Consider the following 26,630-nt stretch of genomic DNA (forward strand, 5'->3'; position numbering starts at 1 on the left):
TCGCTTGACTGTCAAAAAGACAACTTAGAAGGACATGAAGTGAGCATGGAAGGAGCTGCTGCTTTTTTGGATTCAACAGACATGCTCAACACACTGTAAAAAAATATTCCGTAGAAAAACAGAAAATGTCCTGGTAATTTTCTGCCAGTACATTTTCTGTTTTTTTACGGAGGTTTGACGGACCTTTCTGTAAATGATAAAACGGAAAATTCTGTAGATTTACAGTATACTCTCTGTACTATTTACGGACATTTCCTTCAGCTATAAAACAGAAAATTCCGTTTATTCACAGTATATTTTCTGTATCATTAACTGATATTTTCCGTTAATAGAAAAATTGAAATTTCTGTTTATATTACTATTTCCAAGCACTTCTTTTCACTGTAACTCATTAAATATAGTTCTTTATATCCTTAAACGTACATTTCTATGCAATTACAACCTAGTACACCATGTACTCAAAAATTCATAAATTAAAACTTAAATTAATTTGTGCTTCGTACACAACAACACTGGTACAATTAATGTTAAATATTCTTTTATTCTCCTTAACTCAAACACTATACTTAAATATAATGACAGCATCCATCTTGTCATAAAACTACTAAACAGCTGATACATGAACAAAATAACTCACAAGCTTTCAAATTTGAGCATTTTTATTTCCTTGAAATCAGGTTGCCCTCATGTAAATGTGTTTATTTACATTCATTCAAGTGGCTACCAAGTGTTTTCTTCAAACAGGACACCTGACAAACAAAAAATGTCATATTTAACGACATGTTCACATTTAATAATATCCAGAGTACCTTTTAGTTAGAATCACTGCCTTGTGGTAGTTTTGCCTCAGCCAAATGGTTAAGGTGTGGTTTACATCCATCTCTGTCCACTTATGATACAGTATACACATGTAGTCAGTTATAGCCAAACACCTTTGATTACTGAATTGCATTCACTTCATTAATGAAGTGAATGTAATTCACATTTGTGTGAACATTTGTCTGAGATTAACTCTTTGGGCTCTTTACCAGAGGTGGGACCAAGTCATTGTTTTGCAAGTCTCAAGTAAGTCTCAAGTAATGTCAGGCAAGTCAGAGTCGAGTCTCAAGTCACTGGTGTAAAAGTCCGAGTCAAGTCACAAGTCTGAAATTTTGAATTTCAAGTCCTTTCGAGTCATTAAAAAAAACGAAAAAAAGCATGTTGCAGTTATGCTAAATGTAAATATTAGACCATGTAATTTTTAAATCTGTGTTTTTCTCAACACATGACAAAATAGTGAACTTAGAAAATATACACAAATTGTGAAATTGTGAACATCTCTGCTCTTTACCTTACAATATAACATACTTGAGTCAAAATTTGTTGACTGTTTAAGTGGTGCCACATGAATACAACTGAACAGATCTAAAGAAGATGTTCCTGAACTTTGGGTTTATTCGAACAGGACTGATGGATAACCACAGGACTTTTCCCCATATGATAACTACAACACATAATAAATTAAGACAGATTACTGTCCCAAACTTAAAGATAAAAGTGTATTTACGGGACTTGTTTTGTCAGTGAGGAGCAAAGTATAATTAGAAGTGCTTGTTCTGATGAAAAGTTAAACTGTAAACAGCAGCATAGTGAATAAGGATCTGTGTCCACGAATCCTCAGCAGTGACAACACTTAAACATCATAGTTCAAAATCCTTAATGCACACCTTTTTCTCCACGGTGTTCAAATGCTCTAAGCTGGTTAAGTAGAGGAAAAAGTCTGACATATTTCATGACCATTAAATGTTAGACAAGGCTCTGAAAACGAGGTTACAGTTACAAACAAAAACCTCTGCTTGTGCGCACAGACCCTAAATCACAACAAATAAGACAATAGTAAGACAAATTACTACAAAGTCTTGTTACCGCTCTTCATATAACAGTGTGACAAAGTCCTGAATGCAGCCTGCATGTTAGTACATCAAGGTCCATCTGAGCTTTAAGTAAAATACACTCAGCTTTTCCTTGGATTTTAAGAGTTGCTCAGTTCATACAGGAACTGCAGCAGTCGGAGTTAACGTGTCGCTGTGTTGCTCCTCCGTGTCAGCCATTGAGACTAGTCGCAATTTATTCTGAGGAAAAAAAGAGAAACAACAAGACATTTTTAAAAAGTTTGTATTTTTATAATTTTTTTTTACCTAGAGCATAAACAACATAAACAAAAAAAGGATTAGGGCTGTGCGATATGACGATATATATCAGATTACGATATAAAAATGTCTATCGTTTCATATTATACACTATTCTTTGTTTTGTGGTGTTGCAAACTAAACTGTTTACGGCAATATTTTTTTCATGGTTTTGATGGTCACTGTAGTTGCTATATTATTTCTTAAAGTTCTCTCCTTCTCTTATACTTAAAATAACCACACTATGGACGGACAAGTGACTGTTTTTACACGTACTCTCGTTACCAACAATGAGGATAAAACCATCGTGTGGCTCCGCCGTCCGCTTGTTTATTTTCCACATAAACCTTTCACAATAAAGCTCAAGTTTCTGTTGAGACTTTTCAAACTAAACTGAAATGATATACATTATTCTCAAACATAAAATTTCAGAATATGCATCAAACAAATGACCTCAAATAAAAACATCAAGTAACTATAAATGGCGCTTACAGTCACCACGCAGATGAAGGCACAGAGAATACCAGCATGGCCAGCAAGGATGAGGCAGAACCAGAAGGACCAGTCAAAAGAAATCGAGGACCTTATTGTTAAATGAGGGGCTACCTCTGTAGCATGGACATGATTTGGTTATGAAAAGTCTGACACGCTCCAGAAAACTGTACTATGCAAATTATGCCACAAACTGGTCCCCACCACCACTCGAACACGACAAACCTCTTTAACCACCTACACAAGAATCACATGAAAGAGTTTCGAGAGAGTTTACGAATGAAAAGCAAAAAAGAGTCGTCAGGTGCTCAAAATAATCCTTAGACTCAAACGTTAGAACAGGCTTTTCCTTGCAGCACGCCGTCTAATAAATACTCAGAAAGAAAATGGCGGCCATTTAAACTCATGTCTAAAAATGTATAGTTTCATGCATCGGTCAAAACACTCGACTCCTGGTACACGACGCCCAACTGAAAACATTTCACATAAGTCGAGTTGCCCGAGAATCACAGAATTTACAGAAAATGCACTATTTTGTGATATATATCGTTATCAGGAGAGATACGTCTTATATTGGGATATGAGACTTTGGTCATATCACGCAGCCCTACAAAGGATTATAATTCACGTAGAGTTGCATACACATAACACCATTCTGTTGCAACAAAAGCAGTTTATAATTAAAGTAACATACATACCTTGAAAAACTAAATCAACCACAACATTAAACTCACCTTGTGTTTGTAGAGAAGGTTATCAGGGTTTTTCTTCATTTCCTGAGACCAGCTGCTCTGGATCATCACCAGCTTGTATCTTCATCTTTTTTTTCACTCGGGGAAGTCTTTCCTTTTCTTGGCCATTGCTCTGCACTGGAAAACCAAAGTGTGTGATCAAAGGTGAAATAAGGGATATTTTTCCACTGCAGGACTTAAAGTGCTTCAAGTAGTGATAGCTGTTGATCCATTTCTCAAATAATCTGTAAGGATCTGGATTTTTAAGAAAGATACAAATATCTCTGCTTATATTTGGCTAAAAGCTTGATATAGACAAGGCATATAGAGCCCCTGCACACCAGCACTGCGCTTACATTATAGTTCAATCAAGAAATAGTTATTATTGATTTATTATTGAATTTTTTTAGTAATAATTTTTAGTATTTAATCACATTAGCACAGTGGGGTGACAAAAATATTCCACAAATATTCTATGTGCTACAAAATAGACATACTGTAATTGTAAATGTGCTGAGGTGAAACTATACTTTCAATAATTTTACCACTACAGTCTGTTAACCACCGAAATAATCTATGCTGGTCAGCTAGCTAAAAGTCTTTACTTTAGCAGCCCAAATCAGAGGCTAACATTAGCATTTGCTAGCGTCAGCCAGGAAGGTCTGAGGCTTAAACTAGGGTTAGTGTAACTTTGCCTGAAACCCTTTAAAGTGTACAGTAGAGCCAACTGTAAAACACAGGTATTGATACAGTACTTATTAGAGTCCTAGAATAATTTCTAGAACCATGAAGTTCTCACTTTCCCAGTTATCCACATCGCTGACTTTTGCTAATTAGCTAGTTAGCAGTCACAGCTGTGTAATACCCAGAGAGACACAGACAGCTAACTATAATATTTATGAAAACTGGTTCAGCCACTGAAGGGCAAAACTGGTGGTATCACAGTAAAAATTATTTTAACATTAATTAAAATAAAGCTTAAGTCATGTTAAACCTAAATAACAATTATTTTAAAAAATGAGTCAGCAAAATATTCCTGACTTGTCTGGAGACAGCCGAAACCAGTTAACAAATAAATTAACAATTCTTTCTAAATAAAAACACGGAGTCTTTTGAAAAACATTATTTTAATAAAACGAAACATGAGTTTTAATACTTACCACAGAAATTTGAAGGCAGTTTCTCCAACTTCAGAATCCAAAATCCAGATGAAGCCTGAAAGAAGCCTAATGGCTGCTCTTGCGCTTACTTTTCCCTCCTTTTCAGGTTCTTTTTCCCACAATGCATTGCAGTAGTTGAGAAATACAGAAAAATACCTGTAAATGACTAATACGGAAAATTCCTTCACGTTTATACAGTAGATTGTACTGTATTGTTACGGATTTTTTTTACAGTGCAGTTTTGGTTTGCATTTTGAAGGCTGACAGAGATAGATAAACCTGCATCAGATTAATCTGAATTTGTTATATGCCACAGTTAACTCACTGTTCAGTGGTTTTCCACTACATTTTCAGGAAGTTTCTTAACTGTTTCTGCTGCCAAAGAATCAGTTTGTAACACAATAAGGAGAATTCTTGAATAGATTATATTAACGGACCAATAGGTTCAACTATAGGAGCACAGTGGTGTGTTTAAATAAGACACATAGAGAGGAATTTAACTGGAAAGAACCAACTGGCTTTTGTAAACCAAACCATAGGTTTGACAACCACAGGTTTTGGGCATTTTACACAACTGTGGAAACAAAAATTTTACATTTTTTTAAAAATGAAACTAAATAAATAAATAAAATAAAATAAAAACACATTAAACTGCTAATATAGAGACTTGGCCGAGTGTTAGTTCTCAGTTCTCGATTCTGGGTGCACCCTGGTAACCTGACTCTTAAGCCGTTATAGAAAACAAGTTACTTAAATTCAATTTTCATTCAAATGAAGATCTCACACACCATTCACATATGGAGAATATTCTACACAGCAGTCTATAGTGTATGTGACTAAAAACCTGAAACAATTCAGTTGTGCTTGATTTTAATAAAACACTGGTAATAATACTTGGATCAGAAATGGGATGAGCTCTTAAAAAGCTGGTAGTGGACTGAGTGAAGGGTTACAGGACAGTTTTACTACTGTGTCACAGCGATCGAGCCAACTCTGACAACATTTCCTCCTTTTATTCCAAGGAAAGGAGAGTTTCAGTTTCACACAATCTTACAATGAGAACAGCACACGTTAAATTGGGCATTAACTGGTGCTCAGGGACTGTGCAGACCAGCTCTGTCAGGTGGCCCTGTACATCTTCAACCTGAGCCTGAGCCTGGAGAGGGTTCCTGAACTGTGGAAGACTTCCTGTGTGGTTCCGGTGCCAAAAATCGCACACCCCAGGGAGCCCAACCACTTCAGGCCTGTTGCCTTGACTTCTCATCTGATGAAGACCATGGAAAGGCTCATCCTGCATCACCTTCAGCCACTGGTGGGCTCAGTGTTGGACCCCCTGCAGTGCACCTACCGTTCAGACTTCTGTTATAATTCGGACGATTGCCATCTACAGAAGTTCTCAGATGATACAGCCATCATTGGATGCGTATCAGACGGGAATGATCAGGAATACAGGGGGTCATCAGTGACTTTGTTGGCTGGTGTGAGACCAACGTACTCCAAATCAACGCGGCAAGACAAAGGAGATGATCATAGACTTCAGGAGGAAGTCACCCCCTACAACACCGGTGAACATCCAAGGGAAAGACATTGAGATAGTGGACTCTTATGAGTACCTGGGTGTTCACCTCAACAATAAACTGGACTGGACTACAAATACAGACATCCAGAGTCGACTCCACCTGCTGAGGAGACTGAGGTCCTTCGGAGTCTGCAGGACTCTGTTAAGGACATTCTATGACACTGTGGTAGCATCTGCCCTTTTCTATGCAGTGGCCTGCTGGGAGAGTGGGTGCACGGACAGGGACAGGAGCAGGATTGACAAACTGGTGCGGAGGTTTAGCTCCGTGCTGGGATGTCCCCTGGAGTCTGTGGAGGTGGTTGGTGAGGGGAGGATGTTAGTAAAGCTGACATCCATCATGAACAACCCACATCACCCACTGCATGAGTATGTGAGTGGGCTGAGCAGCTCCTTTAGTCAGAGACTGAAACACCCTCGCTGCAGGAAGGAGCGCTTTCGCAGATAATTCGTCCCAACAGCAGTTAGACTCTATAACTCCTCAATCACGATGTCATAAGTCACTGGACACTGTGAACATCCACGGTCACCACTTCATGCATAATGGACCTTCCATGACCTTCCAAGCTATATAGTTTATGTCTTCCATATTTCCAACTATATCCATAATCACATACTGTGTATGCTACCATTGTATATAGTGTATTATCTTACTTTTTTTCATTGATAGCTTAATTGTATTTTTGTATTTCCTTCATATATCTGTACCTGAGCTGAGGTGATGCAAAAATTTCCCCGTTGTGGGATCAATAAAGTCTTATCTTATCTTATCTTATCTTATCTTATCTTATCTTATCTTATCTTATTTCAAACATAAGTAAAGAACTGAGTCATTCAAACTGTCATGACAAACATTTGTGAGATTAAAGGCATATTCCTACAAAAGCCTTGGCAACCAGGTCACTAACCCAAATACCTATCGTGTCCACGCCTTTCAGTTGCAAAGCTGACACTAAGCCTGTTCATTAAATATAAAATGATCAAAAATTAATGAGAATAATCAATAATTAAAGCAGTATTTGAATTATAATTTTGCTGAAAGTTTCATGTCATCTAGGTCTGATTCGATAATTCAGAGGTAACAAGTGAAAATATAATTAATAGGAATAAAAACTAAAAAAAACATATAAAACATTGCACGGCCACGCTGTGCTAATTATATATTTTAAAAAATAAATGTAGAGGTGGGAATTGCAATTAATATAAATCTCAAAGTGTTCACAACATTCCTGAACAGAAATAGGCCTCTGCACCTGGGGTGAGGGTGTGGCCATGAAAACAATGTGACATGCCATTGGATGTTGGGACACATAATAACATGACGCTAAGCATCGGCCAATGAATGTGAACTAACAACCACAAGGTATGGCTGCACTGTAGGAAAAAATCTTAATATAAAAGCATTTTACAGTTTTGTTCTGTTCTTCTAGAATATCATTAAAGTTACGTAAATAGACTGTGATTTCACATTTCAAATGTAAATTAACATTACATCACTGTAATGTAATAAAACATAATTTTCATGATTATTAAATGTATCTGTCTGTACATATGCATATTTAGATTGTTAAAATACATTCACAAATGTATCATGATTGAAAGATTGAACTTTTGAATTCAAATGTAGTGCTATGGAAAAGTATATAACATGATTCCTATAAGCTTGTGTTACATCACATAAGTATTATTATCACTGAAATTTAGGGCCATTGTGGCTCAAGAGTTGGCAGTTCACCTTGTAATCAGAAGGTTGCAGGTTCAAGCCCCGGCTCGGGCACTCTTGGTATTGTGTCTGTGGTCTAGACTCTTCGCCTACTGTTGATGTCCAGAGGGGCCAATGGTGCGATATGGCAGCCTCTCCTCTGTCAGTCTGTCCCAGGGCATGCAATCCATTATTATTTAAACCAACTGTTAACTGTATATTTCTGTACATTTACGTATTATGATTCATATTGCCACATTCATTGACCTTGCTTATAGGTAATTTCATTGTTTGATCACGTTAAAATGTAATGTCTAAAAGCACTTGGAAAAGGCAGAATCCCATGTAAAATTAGCGCAACAAACTGTATTGTCATTACTGGGAATAACCGTATTTTTATGAGGAAGTTATTTTCTGTTATTTTACGGTAGTATTTTGGCACCCCAGCTGCCGGAATATTACTGTTTTTTAAAGATGTTTTTTTTTAACAGTGCAGTCACTCAGCTCAACAACATCACAAATCACTTCATTAAGTTTTTCTCGTCACAGTGATCTTTGATACACAACATCTAAATAGCTGTCAAAATGCTTCAATTAATGGGAATCAGAAAGATTGGAAGTGTCTTTAATTAATTCCTGAATCTTAAAATGCATATAATACTGACTTTGATAAATAGCATTGCATGGCATACAGGACAAAAACAAAACAAAACAGAAAAGATGTTGCATACATTCACGCGCGCGGCCAAGTTACAGTTACTGTGGAGCCTGCAGACAGCGTTTCTCAGCTCACACACTCCCAACAATGTTTTTAAAGAAGGAGGCTGCTCATTGTTAAGTTATGCTGAAGTTTAAATCATTAAATGGCAGTTACATCATTTAAACTTACAATAATATGAACATAAAACATGAATGTCATATTACAAAGTCGTTTCCTGACACTTGAAACATTCACACTCTTGGGTGGTTTGTCTTCAGGTTTTCTCACTTGAGTTTTCGACTAATGCTCTGACAATTAAGGCTGTTAGAAATGGCTCCAAGAGAGTTCTCTTAGTCCTGGTTTCAGTTTAGGTCAGTTCAGTTTTATTTATGTATCGCCAAGTCGCAAAAGTCACCTCAAGGCACTTTAGTTTCTCTCAGTACTTAGAGACAGTAGGAGTAGAGAAAACCGGTCTGGCTGGTTGTGTAGAGAAAAGTATGCACATCATTGAAGACCTACATAAAACCTTTATGCCTTCTGAGTCGATTATGGCGTCTGCAGGCAGAGAAGAGCACAACCAGTAGAGGTACCAGTCCCAGAAAAGGGTAGAGGGTGGCTCTTTCCCATCTGTCTGATTGGGTACTCCAAATTGATCTCTTGTGTTGGGAATGAACAGCTGCTGGTGCAAAGGACAGAAAAATGTAGGTGATTAGTCTGTCAAAGAGAATAATTTTATCATTAATGGTAGTTGTAAAAGTAATTATTTGCTTCACTGCCTAAATATATATGCAAGACGACTGACAGGATCTACTGATACACATACATATTATTAGTTGGTTTCTAAAAATCAAATGAGATGAATTCACACTGTTTTATTTACTTTGCAATTGCTTTGCAATGTTGTTGTTGTTTTTTTTTGTTTTTTTATATATGCATTTTTGGACTGTTCTGGATTGAATTCACCTTTTGTTGACTTACCAGTGACATTGAGTTGACAGCTCTCAACGTGAAAGTGATAACCTGTGCTCACCTCACACAGGTACAGACCCGAGTCATCAGTCCTGAGTCTGGACAGTTGAAGTCTGATTCGTCCTTCTCTGAAGGCGTCTTTGTCACTCTGGACTCGTCCTGAAAACCTTTTATTCTGAGACTCTGACACCTCAACACCTTGACGAAAATGATATAAGACTGAGGCTTTATCATCATCTTCCTTTTCACAGATGATGGAAAGAAAATTGGAGGGGGTATTAGTTGCAGTTTTGAATGTCCACTCCAGGGTGACAGTCCCACTCTCCACTGCATGATAGGAGGTCTGTGTCGCATTCAATGATTCTGTTGAGGAGATATATCGGAGCAGACACACTGAGAACTGGAACAAATCTGTTGTTGAGCTTTATTTGGAGTTCATAAAGTGAAGCTGTAAACTAACCAGAGACACATGAGGGGAGGATGACGAGCAGCAGGATCCTGCAGATCATCTTCTCCCTGTGAGAGGAGACAGATTGATTTTATTCATCCCTTGCAACTGTTGATCTTGTTCATTATCCTGTTAGGAAACCCAAGCACTAGAAAACAATTTACTGTTACTGAAGATATAAAAAAAAAACAAAAAAACATGTAATGAACCAACTAAGTTACTCACAGCATGTTTGGAAAAGTAAGAAAAGGTCTTTTTTTTTTTGAGCTAAAGACATTAAAAACAGTCACAGCTTTATTCCTGTCCGCTGTGCAGAGATATAAACAGAACAAAAGGTGACTCCATAATTTCTATTTCATAGGGCATTTTAGGGCATCACCTAGAATGTATAGTCTCCTGAAAGGGCTGTTAAGAGATATGTTGGAATAGTAAATTGTTATCTCCTGTCTCCCTTTCTCAACCACTTTAACTAGAGCCAGATGGAAAATCTTGCACGTTCCAGGACTGGTTATTAGGAGAATTTGTAAGGACTTGAACAGAGAACAGACATCTGTTATTGTTTCTCTGTTCAGAACAGTGAACAGAGAACTGTAGTGCAGATGTAATACAAATGTGTAACAACATAAACAATAGCATAGAAGAAACAGACTGAAATGGAACAGATACATTCAAGTAACAGCAATATTAGATACAGCACAACATTGTAGGTGAATTCAAAAACAATTAAAACACCAGTTACCCGAATTTAGGACAAATAGGCATAGACTGCACAAACATGGGAGGTCTGAGTCCTCTTTTAGACTGGGGTCATTGGTGGCCTTAAGACCATAAATCCATACTCACATATTTACAGATTTAGGTTTAAGTTGAAAGCCAATGATATGAAGTACAAAGAGAAAGGTTTTAGTGAACTAGAAGTAGAAAGTAGCATAAGATAAAATAAGATAGAAGTACAAAAATGTAGTTGAAAAACAATAAATGTCAGCTGGATCTCAATTAGTGGTCCACACAAAACACAAAGCCAATTTAGACCCAACGCAGCAGCCTTCACTGCAGAAGCTGAAGGTACAAATAGACTGCAAGAAAAAACAACACAGAAAATATCACTGTTTAACTTACAATTGCTTTGGAAACCGGATTTTGAGAATCAACCCTGGACTTAGAGCCGCACAGATATCAAGGCGCTGCTGATGCTTCAGCTCCGGTACAGTAAAGAGATCCTGAGGACAGATCTATATCCTGAGAAGTATGAAGAAGGAGTTAAAGAAGCATAGTAAAAGATCAACTGCGTACTCCTGCTGTTTCCTCTTATGTCAGGTAGTGTCAGGTCTTCAGTAATCCTGAGGCAGTGAAGCCCCGCCTTCTGTTTAAGTTGGCAACAAGTCAACTATTCAGATGACGTACCAGATTCCACAAAGGTCAAAATTTTAATTTCTCCCTCATCATCCATCCATTTGCTTATCCTTTTCAGGGTCGCTGGAGCCTATCCCAGCTGTCATAGGGCGAGAGGCGGGGTACACCCTGGACAGGTCGCCAGTCTGTCGCAGAGCCAACACACAGGGACAGACAACCATTCACACTCACACCTAGTGACAATTTGGATTATCCAATTAACCTATCCCCACAAGCTGCATGTCTTTGGACCGTGGGAGGAAGCCGGAGTACCCGGAGGGAACCCACGCAAAAACAGGGAGAACATGCAAACTCCACACAGAAAGACCCCGGCCTGATGTCGGAATTGAACTCAGGACCTTCTTGCTGTGCGGCAACAGTGCTAACCACCGTGCCACCATGCACCCTCATCGAGTCTTAATCATTTCCCAGGTCTTGAAATATCAGAAATTCATTTTTGAATTCCCCTAAGTCTCTGTGAGTTTGTTTACTAAGACTTTGGATCTTATTTTTATAAGGCTTGCCTCTTGTTAACATGCTGAGTAATACTGAATATAATTTAACACATTTAAGACCAGAATGAGCTGTAACGCAAACAGGATTTAAGGGTTGGGTTGAGAATATTATTAATAGAAGCTGTCAGGAGGAGCTAAAGTTTACCTTCGTTATATTTCATTTGCATATGACTGGAATGCAGTTTGTGAAGTTATGTTACATTCAAGTGTTCAAATAGCGTACCTTCCCACCCAGTATTACGCCAGCAAGATGAGTCACTGCGTCATTGTGACCGTCATCAAAAGAAAGCCTTCGACTTGTTTTCTTGGTGCCTGGGTTTGAGGTGCTCATAAATCACCATGTGCTAAAATCCATTTGTCCTTTAAACGTTTAAAGAATCCTCCAGCATGTGACAGCTCAGGCTGATTAGTCTAGACTGATTCAGTTTTGGTCATTAAAGAAAGACGTTGTGTGAAGTTAACTTGGCTTTAAGAATCCAAGCTTCATGTCATGTTCTCTTGATTTTTGTTGTAAGTCTTCATATTGTGGCCTTTGAAATTTTTGATTCATATGTGTTGAGGTTTGAATGTTTATTTTATCTTATACTCTTGTATTCCATGTCTTTAGTCTCTGTTGCATTTCATTTCTTGAGTTATTGTTTTTGCAGAATTTCAATTTGTTGTTTTGTTCTCATCTCTGATTGTTTTGCAGTCTTGGACTTTGATGTTTCTGGATTTGCAGTTAGCAATAATGGAGACAAGACTGACTGAATGCAGGGAGGAGACACAGAGACAGGCCAAGAAAAGAAATGAAAGGGAACTGATTAAACTAAACAAGGAATTAAAAACGAAACACCTAGATCACTGGTCTAGGCACTTGGGAAAAATACTAAACATCAGAGGACTAAGGAAAATAAAAAGTATCACATACAACTCCAGAAACAAATCACAAATCCACAATATTAAAAAGTACAAGGCAGAAACCCTGAGATCCTAATAGTTACTAGTAAGACTGGATATAGTGTAGCTCTTTGTAATGGGTATCTTCCTGCGTTGTCTCTGAGAAGATACAGCAGTTGATCAGATGGAGTCCAGTCATTTATTCAGTTTGTACAGGTATTCCCACAGCACAGGAATGAACACTTTGTATGCTTTGTGTAGAAATAATACACAACAATAAGCAACATTCATATTAATATTACAGATTACATGGGTTTATACAACAGCCTGCTAAAACCAGGAGAAACCTGGTGTTAAACCAACTAACACCTACTGCTGTTACTACATGATTGAATGCAATCCAACATTTCCATCTGCTGGTTATAATGGTTAACAGCAGAGCAAATTTGCAGCTGCGGCTTTATGTTTTGTCAAGCTTCTTTATAATAGTTGTTCTTGGACTGTAGGTTCCTGTCAGTACTGATGGGTTTTTACCATAAGTAGCTCAGCATCTGTACTTCTGCTATAGGATTTTGTATCCTCTCTTCATTTCTGAAAACAACTAAAAGTATTGCAAACAGTGCCAGCAGAGCTGCCAACACTCCCATTAAAATGTAGAAACCGGTCATTCCTCCAATTTCTGTTGTCGTTTTTGTTGTTGGTCTGTGAGGTTGGAGCTGATCAGCAGCTGCTGTAAGAACATGGAGACACTAACGTTAATGATCAGAATCAAAATGATAACAGTTCAGCTCACAGTGTTAGAGTTACGGATCACAATAAAATAATAATGATCTCCAAAAAATAATAACTTTAATGTGTAGAATAAAACAGAAATTGAAGGGGATAATCCTCCTTCCATAATTTATAAAATGAAGCTCCTGTTTTATTCAGTTTGAGTTCAGATCTAGCCTTCAATGTTTAGACGAATACATAAAAGAGTTTTGTGTTTAACTGGTCCATCAAAGTTTGAATAATAATCTGCAGGTTTTCATACATCATTCCAGACATAAACATGACAAACCAATTATTTTAAAAAAATGCAATATTTTAACTAAATAAAGATACCAGTTACGTTGAGTCGACATCTTCCAACACTGAAGCCATAATCAGTGTTCACCTCACACAGGTACAGACCCGAGTCATCAGTCCTGAGTCTGGACAGTTGAAGTCTGATTCGTCCTTCTCTGAGGGCGTCTTTGTCACTCTGGACTCGTCCTGAAAACTTTGCATCCTGAGACTCTGACACCTCAACTCCTTGACGAACCTGATACAGGATTGACGATTTATCACTAATGAAGAGTTCACAGATGATGTTGAGAGTTTGGGTGGATCTGTCAGGTTTGGTGGTGAACGTCCACTCCAGTGTGATGTTGTGGTTCTCCTCTGCCTGATAGCAGGTCTGTGTCACATTGACTACAAATGATCCTGTTGAGGAGACAGAGAGGGAAAGAGAGGAGCAGACACACTGAAAACTGGAACAAATCTGTTGTTGAGCTTTATTTGTAGTTCATAAAGTCAATCTGTAAACTAACCAGAGACACATGAGGTGAGGATGATGAGCAGCAGGATCCTGCAGACCATCTTCTCCCTGTGAGTGACACAGCAAAAATGAAAATCTACTTCATTCACTGATGACAATATCTAATCCTGTTCATGATCCTTATTACACAGACTCACCAAAACTACAAGAACTACAACCACGGCAACAGAAGCATCTAGAAGAAAAACCTGCAGTGTTCAGAGCTGAAAAAATGCTTTTTTCTGATACAAGGTAGTGATGTGGTTCATTTTCTAAATAGATGGAAAAAATTTAATCTGTTTCTCTGAACATCTCCTCACAAACAAATGCGATGCTACTACAGAAAGAAATGAATGAATTTATTATTTTTTTTAAAAGGTAAAATACAAACTCTGCAGTGTCCTCTTCTTTCAGATGAGTCAGCTCTGCTGCATCTCCATAAGAATTTGGAAATCTGTAGTTTCACTTTCACATTTAGGTGAGATTTTGCCAGTTTAATCTTACCCTACTTCTTATCATGATAGTGCAATATTCATAGATGCCACATGATGGAGCTAAGTGCTCATCTCATCCAACGGAAGTGTGGTTTCTTTTTATTTGAATTTTTTTTATTACAGTTTTTCTCCATTGGTGATATGTTTTGGAGGGAATGATCATTAGACTGAGAATCAACTAATCAGTTTAGATCTACAAGATCTATTCATTTGGAAAATGTGCTAAATGTGGGCTAACTGTATAACTGTAGGCTACTTGTACTTAATCATTTGCAAAGATGCACTGAGACAATTGAGACATGTACTAAGGCATTTGCCATTTGATAAAATGAATGAGAAATGCCATTCTGTTGTGAACATTTGCCAAGAGGTTTGGAGGTTTGTCCATGTTATTTTGAGAATGTAATTTCTGTTTCAAGAAATGAGCCAAAAAAATGGAGAAAAAGTGTAAATCAAGAATTGAATTCAAAATCCTGCTCCTCCCATACAAGGTCAAACACTATGTCAGTTTTTGAGAGCAGGGCTCTGAGATGTAACTTAGCCAGTTATTAGTTTCAATTTTTCTTTAATACCACAGGACTCTATGCTTCCCCTCACATTTCACATTTCATTTTTCTGTTAAAACTTTCTGACTTTCTGTTTAAAAAGACATCAATTTAGACATCAATAAAAAATGTCTGTATGCGCAGAAAAAAATATTTCGAAAACTAAAAAAGGGTTTAATCTATAAGTGAGGTTGCTGTGTGATATTTGTTGTGTTTGATTATGATCTGTTTTGTACTATCAAGTTATTGTTCTGGGGTAAAGGTTATAAATTGTGATGTAGCTTTAACTGGGTATCGTAACAGCAGTTTTTCACCCATTGTGTGTTTCTGTGTTTGTTTATTGTCTTTAAAAGTCACTTTCTATTATGTGACTTTTTATAAAGTGTACCAAGCTTTTTGATTGCACTTAAAAATGACCGCTAAACAACATGTTTTTAGTTCATAGAGTTGGTGGCATTTGGTTCATTTGGATTGTTTGATTGTTGTTAGATGATTAAACAACTATAACAATAGTATTATAGTATGGTGTACACATGGACTGAAAGGATTTTAACATATTAATAAAGATCTGTGAGGGAAAGGTCATTTTCAAATATATACATATACATATTATATTTTTCATGTTGAAAAGCTTTTATCTGATCAACAGGCTCAGAGGAGGGTTTGATCCACTATTTAATCTTAACATCTGCCTTCACTCATAAAAATGCTCCAAACGAATAACTACAACATTTCTATAAACGTACTGAAAGCATAACCAAAAGGAGAAATGAACTGAAGCTGAAGTGAACACAGAAAGAGAAACAAACTAATGTGACATGATCCGAGGAAGCCAGGTGTGGCAGCTGTGTTTGCATATGCAGTGAAACTACACTTCTACCAGTTTACTGTAGGTACTGATGAAACAGACAGGTACCGAGTGAAAGAAGAAGACATAGCAGACGTATGTATTTCATCTTTTTATTGATTTCATTGTAATTCTGTGTCTTCTTTCCTGCTGTGATGTGGATGATGGGTCAGCTTGCTTCCTGTGAAATTAGTTCAATATTTGAGTTACTACATATTATTAAGTTGAGCTAAGACCAAACCAATTGATTATACATGATAATGTTCTCCTCTGTAACGGGACCCTGACACAGAACATTTAAGAACCTTTGCTCTGGACAGAGAAGACTGAGGGAGACCACCCTGTGCACTGTCTCTGTGTCTGTTGGTTGGACTGAACCATGAATTTGGTCTTTTGTATATTGAGACACGAGTTATTTAAGTATATGATGGCCTTAAGTACTTTGACACAACCTGTTAATGCCACGGCCTCTGGTGATGATCTCTTTTAGTAATTTATCATGTTTCTGATTCAGAGAGTTGGATCAGTCATGGTAGTGAAACAGGACAGAATATTCAAAACTTTTTAGGACTGCAGACTCGCACAGTCCTCAAAACAACTGTTATTATAGATTAATATGCTGCACATCATTTATGTAACTAAATCATCAATATTTTGCAGTTCAAACATTTCACTTGATAAGAAATTCAGTAGCCAGTGGCAGGAAACTCATCAAAATATCAGAACAAAGTAGTGAGACTATGAACTTGTTTAACCAGTCGAGCGGTGTAGGCATGTAAAATCATCAGTACAGTGAGCACCTGTATTCAAATTATTAGTATCTAAGAGAAAAACAAGGAAGTGAGCTACAGTATAAAACACATTGAATGTGGACATTTGGTGAGCTTTAATTTATTTTATGTTTCTGTTAAGAATGTGCAGATGAAACTGATTTCTTATTTCTGGGGTATGACAACTTTTTCATTAAATTATTATTTGAAGATGTTTAAAGCCGGTTGGAGCGGTAACTATTTTTAAATCCCGGTAGCACTGCAACCACCTAAGCTAGCGCAATTATTTTTTTTGCATATGAAACCGGAGGAGTTGTACTTACATCTTATACCATCAGCTTGTCCTCGGTCACAGTTTCCTTCAACATATACCTTTGCAAAAACTGCATAAAAAGCACTTGCAGCAACAAAAGCATAATATTCCAGAAAGAGGCTTTGCCGATCCGATCAGCTGTTTGTAACACTTCCTACGCCCATCAGCGTGAACTATCGCATGTCCGCAATGACCTGCCCGAAACAGGAAGTGACGTCATTTTGCGAAAATGTGGGGGTTTTTTTACCATCAGGGCCTTATGAGCCTATACTTGTGTTTTTAAAAGTTATCTTTAACTTTATGACTTTCTGTGTCGTCTCTGGGATGCTTAGGACTCATATTGCACTGCTGGAAATAGTTTATTTTGATGCATATGCTGTTTTTTTTTGCAAATTTGCACTATAGTATTTATTTTGTTTTATTCCTGCAGTATATAAAAATTGGTGTATTTCAAAAATAAAACTATGAAGACACTTAAAATAAATTTCCTGTGGTGGGAAACTAGTTTGTGCAACTTTTTTGTATTTACAGTTTTGAGGGATAAGCCTCTTAAATTTCTGTAACTAGAAATATATGTTAAAAAAACAAAAACAATTTTCAATTTTTTTGTAGTTTATTGCATTTTTTTGCAATTTTATGTAATTACTATGCACTTAATGCAGACATATTATTAAAATTTGGGCTATAATGTTTATATTGATGTATATCAACTTGAAATGCTCCCAAAAAAGGCACTGCAGCATGTAAAAATATAATATAAGCTCTGGCGGACTTGGTTCTATGGTAGGTCTTAAAGGGTTAAATCCTGCTGCGGTTACAGTCAACAGTTTCTCTTTGGTTAGTTAAAGATTTGAAAGAAAATAATAAATGAATAAAAGAAAAAATATTTTAAATAGTCTCAAACTCTTCAAACACTGAGTGGAAAAAAAGAGGCCTTAATAGAAAAACAACAACAAAACAGGAACAGGTCATATCGTGGTGCAGACAGAGTGACGGCAATACAGGAAGTCTGGACCAGATCTCAGTTTAAAGGAATCTGATTCTTTGGGTTTTACCCGACAGATGAACAGAAAATAATGCTAATTTGAACAGGTTTAGTTCAGTGTCCTGAGAAAAAGGTTCTTTGGATCTGTTAATTTTAAAGCCTGGAGGAACCTGTAAGAACAATGAAACAGATGAAATATTTATTCACAAGTTTAACCTTTACTGTTTTACAAAGAACAAGAAAGACGGTTATGTAAAATTTAGCCTTTTGAACGTATTACTCCAGATCTCTTATTTGACAAAAATATTATATTATATTATATTATATTATATTATATTATATTATATTATATTAAACACATTAGTACCTTCATATCAATCAAAAATCTCAATAAACAGAAATGAAGCAGAATTATTCTCACTTTTCTCTTTCATCAGGTGACTGCAGGTGTTAAAAAACATGGAAAGGTATCACACTCAACACCTCACATTAGATTCACTGCTACAAGAACAAATACAGAAAATATTTCCTTCATGCAGTAACTATACAACACATCTGTCTACAAGATAATCATCTGTTCTTTCTTATGTTATCAGTTTATTTTAACCCAGCACTGTTAGCAAACACTAAATGCTTTTATTTTGTTTCATTTAACACAAACATAATAAAAAATCTGCAGCTGTTATTATAAATTGTTGTACTACAGCAACTCATTGAGATCCAGTCGACATGACAGTAACTGATCCATCTCATCTGAAAGGAGACAAAACTCTGAAAACTGCAAAGACGTTTTTTACACAGCCTGAAATGTAACAGTTTAAAACTAGACAGACTAAAGAGGACAGAAATCATTCAGTGTGAAGAGCTTCAGACTTTATAGGCTTGTTGTTATATATATTCCTCTAACTGATGTTATTCCTCAGACCAGACTCTCCCAAACCTGAGCCTGAGCCTGAGCCTGGACTCAGCTCTGTGACTATGAGGGAAAGATCCAGTCCACAGGGAGTCCGCCCTGACTTTAAAAACAGGAAACTGTCTCCTGATGAGAAGTAAGATTTAACTGAATGTTAAACGTATCTTACAGCTGTCCACTTCAACTTGCCTTCCATGAATAATAAGTGAGAGTTCTTCTTCTTCTTCTTCTTCTTCTTCTTCTTCTTCTTCTTATGATTATTATTAATATTCACCTGGTAATTGGTCAAAGGATGACTTCATCTACTTTAAAGGAACAAAATCTGTTGCTGCTGAGGAGTAAGACAAAAGTTAAATTTACCTTATTACTGTTAATACAACTGCCCTTAGTCCTGAAGTTTAAGAGCTCCTGGACATTTTATTCATTCATTCTTCATTCACTCATTTCTTTTCACTGTGTTCTGTTGATCTTATGTGCTGCACAATAATGTTTAATATTTAGTATTTACTGTCATATTCCCATATATCATTGTGATGTTGTTTATTCTATTACTCTTGTTCTCTTCTGCTTGTTTTCTTTTTTCTTTCTCAACAGGTGATCCAGGTGATCGATATTGTCATGATCCGGAGTCTGCGACTCCGTGTTTATGTTTAGTTTATTAGTATTCTGTGGTTTTGGTTACCTTGGGTGTTTGTACTCTTCTGTTTCATGGTTCATGTTCCTATGTTCTATGTCCCCCAGTCTGTGTTAAGTTGGTGTGTTATGTCATTGCGTGTATGTGTTTCCTGTTTTATTGTGAAGGTCTGCGTCTTATGTGAGTGTTTTCAGTTTGTCTCCCTAGTCTCGTCACGTAATCACTCCCAGCTGTGTTCTCCACCTGTGTGTAATCTCCCTGTGTTCTCTGAGTGTATTTAAGTTGTCTCTTCTGTCTTGGTAGTTGCTGGTTCGTCTGTGTTGTTTCCCCTCGGTCTCCCTGCGTCTCTCCGTATGTATTTCCCCGGACCTCCCTGCATCTTCGTTTCTGGTTTGTGTTGTTAGTTTACCCAGTTTAGGTTTCCGGTTTCTTGTTTTCCCACCAGTGCTGTTTGTACCCACCTTGTAAATAAATATTCACCTGCACCAGAGCTGCCGCCTTTTGGGTCCTTTCTACAACTCCACACGGCTCGCCCCGGCAAACCGTGACAGATATATGCTTTTTTTTTTCTTTTTTTTTTTTCCTGCCCATTCTGTTGGTTTTTGTTTTTTGCCCTTCTCCCCCGTCCCTCTTCTCAGCTGTTTCTCTTTCCCTCTTTCTTTCTCCCCTTCTTTCCTCCAGTCAAGTCTGTCCCGTATTCAGCAAGTGAAAATTAAATAAACAATAAAAGGTGAATCAAATGGACCATTATGGCAAGGCTGGGATGGTCAATTTGGTAAAGTAAATCCGTTGGGCATCTTTCTTTGCCTTTAGACAATAATTCTGATGGCAAAAGAGCCAAACGGGACAGGCAAAAAAAAAAAAGAGAACCTTCACAGACATTAATTCATTCATTCAATTTACAGGCTGTGCTAACTTTTCTTTAATTTTTCATTCATTTAATAATGCTGCTGTGGTCTCGTACACCAAGGCTCGTAATTTAGTGATCAGTGTAATCAGTTTAAAGGAATCAAGCTAAATCAACTTAGTAATAAAATATTCAAAGAAAATCATCTTGTATTTATGTACAAAATGGTTACAGTTTCTTCATGATGTCTCCACAGAGCTGATCAGGAGAGTTCAGATGTTTCAAGTCTTCAGCATCAAACTGATCTGGACTCAGTATTTAAGGTTTGTACATGTACACCAAACTCTGTTTGTAATTATTTTAAATTTGCATTTTTTAGAGTATCAACGATATTAACGTGTCTGACAGGAAAAGAAATCCAATACTCGTCATATAATAATGGCAAAATTCAACACAATTCTTGTTAAATCAAAGTTTCAAAGTGCTGAACAATAAGAAAACTTACAATGGAAATTAAAAAGAATTTAAAATGCAAAAGAATGAGCAAGAACGAAAACCACACACATTATTAAATCCTGAAAAGGATTTGATAAAACCATTAGCAGCTAAATATTCATTTTGGAACAGCTGATTAAAATATAAAGGATAAAGACAGAGTAGAGCCCAGAGGCAGGAGAGAGAAACAGATCATTGAGACCTTGATCAAAGCAATCTCAGGATTATGATGCGAAGAGAAGGCAGATTGAAATTTTAAAAAGATCTGATTGTTTCTAATATCATGAACTAAGTGGCAACAGATTGATAAAATTTATACTGTAGAGATAAAATTGGGGGATCAAAACAGGCTTTCATGAACTCCTGTGTAGACAGGCCATTTATGTACACATGCATATAACAATTTATTATCTTTTTTTATTTTTAGAAATGACAAAGAGTGTTATTCAGAATGTTGTAAGGAAAAGTATTTTAAGAAAAATGATGTTATGAAACGATGAAATGTTGAAATTCTATTTTTTTTTTCCTCTGATGGGAGTTTGTTTTCAATTTTGTTTTAAATTGTTACTTCCTTATTTTTCTACACTTTCTTTGTTCAATTGAAAAGAAGCACAAAATATATCTGTAAAAAATATTTTTTAGTATGAAAATCTGATTTTTCATTAATTTAGATTGTGTCATTTATTTTCCAGATACTGGAGGGAAACATTATCACGTTTGTGAAGAACGAGCTAAAGAAGCTGCAGAATGATCTGAATCCAGATTATTCAGAGTGTCAGAGGGATGAAGAGGAGGTGTTGGACAGTGAGGAAGAGAAGCAGAGAAGGAGCAGCAGAGAGGCATTTCTGAAACTTGCAGTTAACTTCCTGAGAATAATGAAACAGGAGGAGCTGGCTGACTGTCTGCAGAGCAGTGAGAGGATTTCTCTTCATAAATTCATTCTTTACAGGAATGAAATTGTCACATTTTCTATAATCATAACACATGTTTCTGTTGCTTTCCTGTAGAAAATCCTGATCCACTTTGTGAGAATACATTTAAATGTAACCTAAAGAAGTTCCAGTGTGTCTCTGAGGGGATTGCTAAACCAGGAACCCAAACCACTCTAAATGAGATCTACACAGAGCTCTATATCACAGAGGGAGGGACCGGAGAGGTCAACACTGAACATGAGGTCAGACAGATTGAAATGTTTTCCTGGAAACCAAATAGACCAGAAACAACAATCAGGTGTGAAGACATCTTTAAAGCTTCGACTGAAAGAGACAAACCAATCAGAACAGTTCTGACCAAAGGAGTGGCTGGCATCGGGAAAACATTCCTGACACAAAAGTTCACTTTGGACTGGACTGAAGACAAGACCAACCAGGACATCCAGTTCATTTTTCCATTCCCATTCAGAGAGCTGAATTCACTGAAGGATAAAAAGTTCAGCTTAGTGGGACTTATTCATCACTTCTTCACTGAAATCAAAGAAGCAGGAATCTGTAACTTTAAAAAGTTCAAAGTTGTGTTCATCTTTGATGGTTTGGATGAGTGTCGACTTCCTCTGAACTTCCACATCACTGAGATCCTCACTGATGTTACAGAGTCCACATCAGTGGATGTGCTGCTGACAAACCTCATCAGGGGAAAGTTGCTTCCTTCTGCTCACATCTGGATAACCACACGACCTGCAGCAGCCAATCAGATCCCTGCTGAGTATATAGACATGGTTACAGAGGTCAGAGGGTTCACTGACCCACAGAAGGAAGAGTACTTCAGGAAGAGACTCAGAGACAAGGAAGAGGCCAACACCATAATCTCTCACATCAAGACATCACGAAGCCTCCACATCATGTGTCACATCCCAATCTTCTGCTGGATCACTGGTAAAGTTCTTGAGAGTTTGTTAAAAACCAAACAGGCTGGAGGAAAGCTGCCCAAGACACTGACTGAGATGTACATTCACTTCCTGGTGGTTCAGGCCAAACTGAAGAACATCAAGCATGATGGAGGAGCTGAGACAGATCCTCTCTGGAGTCCAGAGAGCAGGAAGATGATTGAAGCACTGGGGAAACTGGCTTTTGAGCAGCTGCAGAAGGGAAACCTGATCTTCTATGAATCAGACCTGACAGAGTGTGACATTAATGTCAGAGAAGCCTCAGTGTACTCAGGAGTGTTCACACAGATCTTTAAAGAGGAGAAAGGGCTGTACCAAGATAGGGTGTTCTGCTTCATTCATCTGAGCATTCAGGAGTTTCTAGCTGCTCTTCATGCCCATCTGACATTCACCAACTCTGGTATCAACCTGCTGGAAGAGGAACAAACAGTCTCAGTGCATGTTTCTGAAAGCCACTTCTACCAGAGTGCAGTGAACAAGGCCTTACAGAGTTCAAATGGACACTTGGATTTGTTTCTTCGCTTCCTCCTTGGTCTTTCAATGCCATCCAACCAGGAACTCCTACAAGGCCTATTGACACCGACAGGAAGCAGTTCACAAACAAATCAGGAAATAATCCAGTACACCAAGAATCAGATCAACCAGAATCCCTCTCCAGAGAAAAGCATCAATCTCTTCCACTGTTTAAATGAATTGAATGATGACTCTATAGTGAAGGAGATCCAACGTCGCCTTAATTCAGGAAACCTTTTTATGTTTAATCTTTCCCATGCTCAGTGGTCAGCTCTGGTCTTCATCTTACTGTCATCAGAAACAAATCTCAATTTTCTTGACCTGAAAACATACTCAGCTTCAGCAGAAGCTCTTCTGGGACTGCTGCCAGTGGTCAAAATCTGCAAAAAAGCTCTGTGAGTATGCAACTACCACTAAGCAAGTTAGTGGGAGTTTTCAATCAGTGCTACTTTCAAGAGTTTAGTCAGCTTAAATATTAAAAGGATGTCTTCTATTCTCTCATTAATACATTTCCAGGCTGAGTGGCTGTAACCTCACACAGACAAGTTGTGAAGCTCTGTCCTCAGTTCTCAGTGCTACGTCCTCTAGACTGATAGAGCTGGACATGAGTAACAACAATTTGCAGGATTTAGGAGTGAAGCGACTGTGTGCAGCACTCGGGAGTCCACAATGTGCACTTCAAATTCTCAGGTGAAATCAGAAACAACAAATTACAGTCAAATATATTTTAAAAAGAGTAGTTTTCTCTGCCAGTGTGACATGTGCTGTTTTGTGTTTGCAGGCTGTCCGGCTGTCAGATCACAGAGGAGGGCTGTGCTTCACTGGCTTCGGCTCTGAAGTCAAATCCCTCACACCTGAGAGAGCTGGACCTGAGCTACAATCATCCAGGAGACTCAGGAATAAAGCTGCTGTCTCCTCTACGGGAGGATCCCTGCTGGAGACTGGACACCCTTAAGTAAAGAGTCAAGTTTGTGCAGGAAAAATACCATAATAATGAAAATACATTTTGCTTTTGTGAAGGAAAAAAGTTGAAAACGTCTGGTTTTTCAAGCTAAAAGCGTTTGTGCTTTTCTTTGTCTTTACTAATTTCAGAATGGATCCTCATGGAGACCAGTGGATGAAAACGGGTCTAAAGAAATGTAAGTGTGTTTTATGTTAGTTCCTACTGTCATGTAACAAATTCCTTTATATTTAAATCCATGTTGCTCCACTCCAGCTTATACATTACATGCATCTCGTTCCTTTGTGTCCTGGAAGGTAGAGTTATTTTGCTAACACAATAAAAAAAAATACATAATACTACGACAATAAAAGTACAGCAACATATTAAATATCCACTTTCACATGGCTGTAGCACATCACCCATGAATCAGAAAGTTGGTGGTTTGATCTCTGGCTACTACAATCTGCGTGTCAAAGTATTCTTAGGGATAATACTGAACCACAAGTTGCTCTGTGATACATCCATCTGAGTGTGACTGTGTGCAAACATTAGGAAAAAAACACATCTAGGCATAGAAAAATGTGCTTTATGAATGTGCATAACGGGAATGAGGCATGTTATAAAATGTTTTGAGTTCTCAAAAGAGCAGAAAAGTGCTATTGATGACCCAGCTTGCAACAAAGATACTGTTTGCCCAGTGAGGGGCAGTTCTTGAGTATTTAGAGGTTTTTGGGGGAGACCAACACAAAATGTGCAGGACATAAGATGAAGGCTATTACAGTTCAATTGATTTTCATGTTTACACCACCTAAAAGGAAATTTGGACCACAAATTTCTAACATAAGAGAAGAAAAAAGTGAAAAGTGCTTATAAAATCATAAGTTATAGTTATTATAGCAATTAAAAAATGCCAGGTATAAGAGAGCACAATGTGATCCCATGTGTTATGAAAGTTTCATAGTGTGTCCTTTGATGTGGATTCAGTAGTGTTCAGGTGTGTAGTTTTATATCTTCATATTTTGTTTGTTTTAGGCTACTTTTCAGTTACGTATTGTAGAAATTTGTTCATGTCCAGTTAATTCTCCAGTACATTACATTCCACAATGTGTGTTGACAACAGGCCATTTGCTGTCCTAGTTTTATTTGAGGTTTCATTGTTTATTGCAGTAATAACAGTGTTTGCCTTGTTCTTTTAGATTTCTTTGGGCTGACAGTGGATGTGAACACAGTCCACCGCAATCTTAAACTGTCTGACAACAATAGGAAGGTGGTGCACATGAAAGAGGACCAGCTCTATCCTGATCATCCTGACAGATTTGATAGTCCTCAGCTGATGTGTACTAACAGTCTGACTGGTCGTTCTTACTGGGAAGTTGAACACAGTGGAGAGGTTCATATTGCTGTGACTTACAAAGAAATAAAAAGGAAAGGAAACAGTGATGACAACAGGTTTGGAAGGACTGATGAATCCTGGTCTCTGTACTGTGATGATACAGATTATTTCGCAATGCACAATTACACATCAACAGCCATTAGTGTTCCCTGCTCATCTGCCCCTCACAAGGTTGCAGTATATGTGGACTGTGATGTTGGCACTGTGTCCTTCTACAAGGTCTTCCCAGATATGCTGTACCACCTCCACACTTTCAACACCACATTCACTGAAGCCATTTACCCTGGGTTTAGAGTTAGGTTTCTTGACTCCCATATCTACATCTGTCCTGACTCAGAAAACTGAACCTCTGCTGCTACTCTAGAGAGAATTCTGATATTGGTAAAACAGTTTTTTTTTAATTTCATCTTGATGCATGCTCAAATATCCAGGTAAGTAAATTTCCAAAAGTTGATTTTGTTCATCTAGATGTAGCGTTTCAGTGGGAGAAACGTTTTGTCACTCATTCAAGTGACTTCTTCAGTCTCAGCTGACTGCAGGTTTCCCCAGTCTTATAAACAGTACAGCTTTAAAAAAAAAAAAAAAAATATATATATATATATATATATATATATATATATATATAAAACACCCACCACGCCCCTGCGGGCGGTTTATCCTTAAAGCTCGGGTCCTCTACCAGAGGCCTGGGAGCTTGAGGGTCCTGCGCAGTATCTTAGCTGTTCCCAGGACTGCGCTCTTCTGGACAGAGATCTCCGATGTTATT

At 37.5% G+C, this 26,630-nt stretch overlaps 3 protein-coding genes and 1 long non-coding RNA gene across 5 annotated transcripts; 1 reads left to right on the plus strand and 3 right to left on the minus strand.

Moving 5' to 3' along the window:
- Window positions 1-1,327: 1,327 nt before the first annotated feature.
- LOC309702769 lies at window positions 1,328-4,755 on the minus strand. The gene is made up of 3 exons (XR_014275720.1): window positions 4,552-4,755; window positions 3,395-3,529; window positions 1,328-2,111 (listed from the first exon to the last, which is right to left on the minus strand). It is a non-coding gene; the product is annotated as an uncharacterized lncRNA (long non-coding RNA).
- A 3,683-nt stretch (window positions 4,756-8,438) lies between these two features.
- Window positions 8,439-11,263, minus strand: LOC309703438 (uncharacterized protein). 2 transcript variants are annotated; one of them, XM_082528245.1, is made up of 4 exons: window positions 11,066-11,263; window positions 9,959-10,014; window positions 9,508-9,861; window positions 8,439-9,205 (listed from the first exon to the last, which is right to left on the minus strand). In XM_082528245.1, the coding sequence occupies exons 2-4, from the start codon at window positions 10,005-10,007 to the stop codon at window positions 9,045-9,047; spliced, it is 564 nt and encodes a 187-aa protein (XP_082384371.1). In that variant the 5' UTR covers window positions 10,008-10,014; window positions 11,066-11,263; the 3' UTR covers window positions 8,439-9,044. The 2 variants fall into 2 exon arrangements, with proteins under 2 accessions (XP_082384371.1, XP_082384370.1); XM_082528244.1 differs by having other exon boundaries at window positions 8,439-9,208.
- On the minus strand, window positions 11,179-14,398 carry LOC309698425 (uncharacterized protein; the record flags this gene model as incomplete). The annotated part of the gene is made up of 4 exons (XM_082520865.1): window positions 14,304-14,398; window positions 13,837-14,196; window positions 13,267-13,462; window positions 11,179-11,185 (listed from the first exon to the last, which is right to left on the minus strand). Exons 1-4 carry the CDS (start codon window positions 14,350-14,352, stop codon window positions 11,179-11,181), a joined length of 612 nt encoding a protein of 203 aa, XP_082376991.1. The 5' UTR covers window positions 14,353-14,398.
- Window positions 14,399-19,035: 4,637 nt separating this feature from the next.
- On the plus strand, window positions 19,036-26,426 carry LOC309702682 (protein NLRC3-like). Its single transcript, XM_082527292.1, has 8 exons — window positions 19,036-19,293; window positions 20,895-20,961; window positions 21,826-22,045; window positions 22,141-23,923; window positions 24,045-24,218; window positions 24,310-24,483; window positions 24,621-24,667; window positions 25,668-26,426. Exons 1-8 carry the CDS (start codon window positions 19,154-19,156, stop codon window positions 26,207-26,209), a joined length of 3,147 nt encoding a protein of 1,048 aa, XP_082383418.1. The 5' UTR covers window positions 19,036-19,153; the 3' UTR covers window positions 26,210-26,426.
- The last annotated feature ends 204 nt before the right edge of the window (window positions 26,427-26,630 follow it).

The sequence above is a fragment of the Aulonocara stuartgranti genome (assembly GCF_965226115.1).
Source record: "Aulonocara stuartgranti genome assembly, chromosome: 3".
In the NCBI taxonomy this organism is placed as follows: Eukaryota; Metazoa; Chordata; class Actinopteri; order Cichliformes; family Cichlidae; genus Aulonocara; species Aulonocara stuartgranti.